We start from the raw sequence: 7,264 nt of genomic DNA on the forward strand, positions 1-7,264 counted from the left end.
TGCAAATATGTTAAGGGTCGGTATAAAGAGGCAGGGGATCAATTATTCTCCATGTGCACTGAAGGCAGGACAAGAAGCAACAGGTTTAACCCGCAGCCAGGGAGATGGAGGTTGGATGTTGGGAAAATCTCTCTAACTCCCAGGGCAGGGCAGCTCTGGAATCAGCTCCCAAGGGTGGCTGTGGGTCCCATCTGTCACGGAGTCCCTGGGCGATGCTCTGGAACTGCTCCCCATGAAGCCAGTCAGGACTCTGGGGCAGTCGCCTTTCTGTGAGCAGCCTGTCTTCAGGACACGCAGCTCACACAGCTTCCACCTTCCTGGGTCTGACCTCGGAGCATTCAGCATCCTCTGCCCCTCCGTGCGCTTCCCACAGCGAGTCCGCTCAGGCGGGGCTCCTGGGGAAGCCAGAGGGTCCTGCACCCCAACTTCGCAGTCAGACGTGACTCTCAGCCAGCCAGTAAAACAGAAGGTTTATTAGACGACAGGAACATGGTCTAAAACAGAGCTTGCAGGTGCAGAGAACGGGACCCCTCAGCTGGGTCCATTTTGGGGGGCAGTGAGCCAGACAACCACGTCTGCACTTCACTCCATGTCCCAGCCAGCCCCAAACTGAAAACCCCCTCCAGCCCCTCCTCCTCTGGGCTTTGTCCCTTTCCCGGGCCAGGTGGTCACCTGATTCCTTTGTTCTCCAACCCTTCAGCTCTCACCTTGCAGGGGGGGAAGGGCCCAGGCCATCAGTTGCCAGGAAACAGGGTGTCGGCCATTCTCTGTGTCCAGACCCCTGCACACACCTGCCCTCTAGGGCTCTGCAATGATCATACACCCTTACCCCACCCCCTAGATACTTAAGAACTGCCTAGGGGAAACTGAGGCACCCCCACACTATTCAGAGGAAACATTAAGAACAGTCCCACTTCGTCACATCTCTCCCCCCTTCGAGATCGAACTGAGCGGGGTCACTTTAGCCGGTGACCTGGGGAAGTTCGAAGCCACCAACGTTCCCATGGATGCCCCAGCATCTCTCCCATTCCTTGGTAGGAGTTACACCAGGCCCTTCCAGTTTCACGCCCTGCCTTAGGTCAGGGGTGGTCGATAGCACTCGCAGGCCGCATGTGGGAAGGTTTATGCAGCCCATGCCCTTTGGCCACCCCAAGAATGTCTCCCCATTGACCATCACCTTCTGCTCCCACTGGAGGTCCGGGGGGCCTGGCCCCAGGAAACTCCACACAGACATATAGGTTGGGGTCAGGAGTGGGAGCCTGTCCACATCCCCAACCATCTGGCTGACGGAGTCTGTGGCCTTGGGACCCAGCAAGGGAGCTAGACACCGGGGCTTTTCCGCAGGGTCCCCTTGGTTCAAATCGCCAGCCTGCTCAAAGGCAGTGAGGTGGCATCCACACCCCACCCCCCTTAACCAGGGGCAGCAACTTAGTCTCGAGGTTCCCTGCGGAACTGGCCCCCCGGGATCTATCCCCACTCACCCCTGGGAGGTCCCCTAGGCCTCTCCGCTCCCCCACCGCCAGTTCATGCTGCTGCTGCTTCTGCAGCTCTTTCTCGGGCTCTCGCTGTCTCCCACAGTCCTCTTGCTCTCTCAGACTCAGCTCCAATCCCGTCCGTCTTGATCCCCCAATGGGGAACCCGATCGTGAAGACCCCCGTCTGGTCGGGGACAGGAGTCTTGGCGATGCCTGGCTCCCGCTTCAGCTGCTCCCAGATCCTGCTATAGCCCCAGTTGGGGTCAGGAATCTGTTCCTTAGAGCGGTCATCCTCCTCCAGCTGCACGATTAACTCTGCTTTGGTGAACTTTCCAATGCTCAACCCTCTCTTTTTGCACAGGGTTACAATGTCCTTCTTAAGGAGACGGTGACAGGCCATCACTCCGCTCCTCCCAAGTTGTTGTGGACTCACAGGCCCGTGTGTTCTCAGCTCCCCACGGTTTCCAGGGAGAACCCCTAGTGTGTCAGCCCTTCTCGAGGTCACCACCTCTTTGCCAGGGTCGAGCTGCAGACTCCTCCGCCCCTTGGACTGCTCGCTGCAATCCCCAGGGGAACCCTGTTACTGCACAGTCCTTCTCGCTGGTCACACACTCCCAGGGGTTAACCGCCCCCCGAAACCGCTCCTCTCTGAGCCTTCAGCAGGCCTGGTCCTCGGCAATCCCCCTTCGTGTTACTGCTCCCCAGTCACTTACTGCAGGAAGCACCATCCACGGGGTGCAGTACATCCCACCGCTGCCACCAGTTGTCACGGAGTCCCTGGGCGATGCTCTGGAACTGCTCCCCATGAAGCCAGTCAGGACTCTGGGGCAGTCGCCTTTCTGTGAGCAGCCTGTCTTCAGGACACGCAGCTCACACAGCTTCCACCTTCCTGGGTCTGACCTCGGAGCATTCAGCATCCTCTGCCCCTCCGTGCGCTTCCCACAGCGAGTCCGCTCAGGCGGGGCTCCTGGGGAAGCCAGAGGGTCCTGCACCCCAACTTCGCAGTCAGACGTGACTCTCAGCCAGCCAGTAAAACAGAAGGTTTATTAGACGACAGGAACATGGTCTAAAACAGAGCTTGCAGGTGCAGAGAACGGGACCCCTCAGCTGGGTCCATTTTGGGGGGCAGTGAGCCAGACAACCACGTCTGCACTTCACTCCATGTCCCAGCCAGCCCCAAACTGAAAACCCCCTCCAGCCCCTCCTCCTCTGGGCTTTGTCCCTTTCCCGGGCCAGGTGGTCACCTGATTCCTTTGTTCTCCAACCCTTCAGCTCTCACCTTGCAGGGGGGGAAGGGCCCAGGCCATCAGTTGCCAGGAAACAGGGTGTCGGCCATTCTCTGTGTCCAGACCCCTGCACACACCTGCCCTCTAGGGCTCTGCAATGATCATACACCCTTACCCCACCCCCTAGATACTTAAGAACTGCCTAGGGGAAACTGAGGCACCCCCACACTATTCAGAGGAAACATTAAGAACAGTCCCACTTCGTCACACCATCACTGGAGGGTTTGAAGACCACGTTGGACAAACCCCCGTCAGGGCTGGTTTAGGTTGACTCGGGCCTGCCTCTGCGTCGGGGGCTGGACGCGGGGACCTCTCGAGGTCCCTTCCGGCCCCACGTTTCTGTGGTTTCCATAACCCTATGGAGTCTACCCCAGACAGGATGTGACTCGATCCATGGAAACGCAGGGCTGGGAGAGACCCTAAGAGCTCCCCGAGCCCAGCCCAGAACGGTGCAGCGTGAGCTGCTGTAACTCCGGTGTCCTTGTTACCCGACGGAGGTTAGAGCTTCAGAGTCGCGTCAATAAACATCTGAGAAAAACAGAGGTTTTATTTAATAAACATCCTTTGCTTTACAAAAGTAAGGGGCTATTTCGTTACCACTGTCCAGTTAATGTAACAAGTGAGAGATCCAGAGGTTACCTGTATCATGGCTCTGAATTTGGGCTCTGACATCTGGATTTGAGGTCGCAATTCAAGCCACACCCTGGATACTGAAAGAGAAGCCTAATTCTCAGCCCAGCGAGAGGGACGCAGCCTTTGCGTATCGTCTCCCTCCAGCGTCTCTCGAGCCAAACCCTGTGGCCAAGATTGGCTCCTCTACGAAACTGGTCCAAAGTCAGAATTTCTGCTCCCTGAGAAATTTGGATATTTTGAAATTTGGTTTTGTTCTGAATCAGGATGAAAACCAGAAATAAATTTGACAATTTCCCCATGAAACTAAATTGTTGGGGGAAACTATTTCGGTCTGGGGCTGATTGGAACATTCCCGTTCAATGACATTTTAAAAACCTGATCAAATGATATCCAATATAATCAATTTGAATACAATAAAATCTGATAAAATCCAATAAAATAAACTCAAAATGTTTCCTTCTGTTTTTGACTTTTACAAAATGTAAACGTTAATATAATAAAATAAAAAATGCAACCAAGTAAAGTCTAATAAAATGTTTCCCTCTGATACTGATTTTTTTTAAATTAAAAAAATCAAAAATATCCAACACAACTGAAATGTTTCCTTCCAATATTGACTTTTGAAAAGTTAAACAAATCCAATGAAATAAAACCCACTAAAATCAAAATCTTTCCAATGTTGATTTTTTTTAAAATCAGAAACAAACAACAAAAAGGAAAAAAATCCAATATAATAAATCTGATAAAACCAAAACGTTTCCTTCCAATTTTGACCATCTACAAATGGTTAAAAATTGAAAACAACCACCCAGAATGTTGAACCCAGACATCCAAACGCTCGTATCAAAATGGGATTTTTTCCCTGATTTTTTCCCCCAACGAACAATTGTGTCAGGTTCCCACGCACGGTCCCGATTCCGACAAGAGCCCGTTTTCCGACGAAAGGCTGCTCTACTGGGAAAGTCCCGACCAGCTCCGCCCCCACCTCTGCCTCCTGCCATCTCCTACGCCCTGGGCCATGGCTACCCTACGGGGCGTTAGCGCTGTTGCTGGGACGCCGTGGCTATGCCGGCCTAACCCTGCACCGTAGTCACACCCGACAGCAATGGAAGGGGTTGGCCATCGCCACAGGAACGCCACCTCCCCAAGTAGCTGCGTCAACGGAAGGTTCCTTCCATCAGCCTAGCGGTGTCTACACCAGGGTTATGTCGGCCTAGCCCCAGCGCTCGGGGAAGCGGGTTCTTCCCGCCCCCCAGCAACCTGGCTACATTGACCTACATTTGTTGCATAGACCGGGCCTTGGTTTGCACAAGCCCACGACGCGGGTGGAAGGAGGCACGGCCCCCACGTCTCCACGGGGAGCAGACGGTGCCCGTCCCGTCAGCGCAGGAGGCCGTCCCCACACCAGCCATCATCCTGCCCCACAGGCCACCCCACCCCCCCACTGGCCACCTCCTCCCTCAATGCTCTGCTGAGGTCCAACCATGGTGGCACATGCCTCCCAGGCTACCCACAATGCACCTCGCTCTCCAGGGAGCTGTGGGGTCCTGGCGCTATCTGGCCCCACCGGGGGTCCTCCCAGCCCCGGCCCCCCCATGCAGCTGGTGTGAGGATGGGGGGGGGCAGGGCACAGATGCTGGGGGGGGCACTAAGCCTCCAGCAGCCCCCCTCACCCAGCAGGGCCCGTCCCTCAGTCATAGAGGAACCCGGGATCAGGGGGGTCACAAGGCTCCCCCTCCTCCCCTGTCCCGTAGGCGGCCTCCAGCACCCGCTGGGCGTCACCGGCGAAGCCCTCCAGGGCACTGTGCAGCAGGTAGTAGGCGGCCACAAAGGAGATGCCGCCGGCCACCAGGTTCTCCAGCAGCGGCAGGCGGGCGCGGGCCAGGCGGGCGGCCGCCTGCCCACAGAGCGCGGCCTGGCTCAGCACGTCCCACACGGCCGCCGGCGAGAGCTCCCGGCCCAGCGCCGAGCGCACCTGGGCCCGCAGCCGCTGGAGGGAGCCGGCGCCCACCCGGGCCAGCCCCCCCAGGGACTCCTCATCCAGGCCGAAGCTGCGGCGGTAGGAGCCCAGCGTCTCCACCAGCATGGGCACGTTGAGCTGCAGCGGGAGCCCCGGCAGCGCCGAGACCAGGGACGCCAGCAGGGCCTTCTTCCAGACGTGGCGCCGCAGAGCCTCCTTCCGGCGCCCCACGGCCTCGGCCGTCAGGGCCGGCAGGGCCAGGAGCAGCGCGTGGCGCTTGTGCCCGGCCAGCTCCTCCGCCAGCGTGGCCTGCAGCCGCGGGAAGTCGAAGCGATGCAGCTGGAAGGCGGAGAGCAGGAAAACCCGCGGGGCGGCCGCACCGTCCTTCTCCAGCTGGCGGGCGCAGTCCGCGCGGATCTCGCCCAGCACCTGGCCCTCCTGGAAGCGGGCCGGCCGGCGCCGGCGGGACGCCCGCAGGTCCTGATCCACCTTGGTGCGCAGGAAGTAGAAGCGCCTGCCCGCGGCGGCCAGGGCCCGGGCCAGCTGGGCGTGGCTCTCTCGGAACCGCTCCGAAGCCACGAGGAGGAAGAAATCGTAGCGCATCAAGCCCACCTGCTCCAGGTACCGCTCGGCCCGGAAGCTGGGGGTGCCAATGCCGGGGAGGTCCCAGAGCCGGACGCTGGGGAGGCCAGGGTGGGGGTAGGGCGTGGGCTCGGCGGTGGTCTCCACGACGCCGGTGGGGGCGGCGCGGGGGTCTGAGTCACTCAGGCCACGGAGGGCATTGACCAAGGTGGATTTGCCAGCGCCGGATTCGCCCGTCACGGCGATGTCCAGGGTGGCCGAGTCCAGTGAATCCAGCAGGGTTTGGACCTGGGTGGAGACCTCCAGAACCAGGCGGGACTGGATCAGGGAGCCCATCTCGGTCAGGTCCTGCTCCTGCAGCTCCAGGCTCTGCATGGTGGAGGAGCTGGCTTGGAAAAGAGGCAGGATTGAGGTTTCTTTGGCCCACAGCCCGGGTTGCCACAAGACCCCACTCCCCTCCCGGAGCTGGGGAGAGAACCCAGGAGTCCGGGCTCCCAGCCCCCCCCCCCGCCCTTTGCTCTAACCGCTAAACCCCACTCCCCTCCCGGAGCCGGGGAGAGAACCCAGGAGTCCGGGCTCCCAGCCCCCCCGCCCTTTGCTCTAACCGCTAAACCCCACTCCCCTCCCGGAGCCGGGGAGAGAACCCAGGAGTCCGGGCTCCCAGCCCCCCCGCCCTTTGCTCTAACCGCTAAACCCCACTCCCCTCCCGGAGCCGGGGAGAGAACCCAGGAGTCCGGGCTCCCAGCCCCCCCGCCCTTTGCTCTAACCGCTAAACCCCACTCCCCTCCCCCAGCCGGGGAGAGAACCCAGGAGTCCGGGCTCCCAGCCCCCCCGCCCTTTGCTCTAACCGCTAAACCCCACTCCCCTCCCCCAGCCGGGGAGAGAACCCAGGAGTCCGGGCTCCCAGCCCCCCCGCCCTTTGCTCTAACCGCTAAACCCCACTCCCCTCCCCCAGCCGGGGAGAGAACCCAGGAGTCCGGGCTCCCAGCCCCCCCGCCCTTTGCTCTAACCGCTAAACCCCACTCCCCTCCCCCAGCCGGGGAGAGAACCCAGGAGTCCGGGCTCCCAGCCCCCCCGCCCTTTGCTCTAACCGCTAAACCCCACTCCCCTCCCGGAGCCGGGGAGAGAACCCAGGAGTCCGGGCTCCCCGCTCACAGCATTTCTCCGGAGGCTCCCGGGGAGCTGCCGGGCTGGTTTCGGGGCGGTCCCGGGGGCGGAGGGGGGGAAACGGAAACCGAAAGCACCGGGCCGGCGGCCGGGGGAGGAGCCCGGCGCTGGGCTAAGAGCCGACAGCAGCCAGCCTGGCCCCGCACCAGGGCTCCCCCCCCG

At 60.2% G+C, this 7,264-nt stretch overlaps 1 protein-coding gene across 2 annotated transcripts; it reads right to left on the reverse strand.

Annotated features, from left to right (window-relative positions):
* Positions 1-3,289: 3,289 nt before the first annotated feature.
* On the reverse strand, positions 3,290-7,264 carry LOC125625583 (interferon-inducible GTPase 5). Of its 2 annotated transcripts, none has more exons than XM_048827845.2 (2): positions 7,091-7,264; positions 3,290-6,320 (listed from the first exon to the last, which is right to left on the reverse strand). In XM_048827845.2, exons 1-2 carry the CDS (start codon positions 7,093-7,095, stop codon positions 5,084-5,086), a joined length of 1,242 nt encoding a protein of 413 aa, XP_048683802.2. In that variant the 5' UTR covers positions 7,096-7,264; the 3' UTR covers positions 3,290-5,083. The 2 variants fall into 2 exon arrangements, with proteins under 2 accessions (XP_048683802.2, XP_048683803.2); XM_048827846.2 differs by having other exon boundaries at positions 3,290-6,324.

This window comes from Caretta caretta, chromosome 24 (genome assembly GCF_965140235.1).
Source record: "Caretta caretta isolate rCarCar2 chromosome 24, rCarCar1.hap1, whole genome shotgun sequence".
NCBI classification, from domain to species: Eukaryota; Metazoa; Chordata; order Testudines; family Cheloniidae; genus Caretta; species Caretta caretta.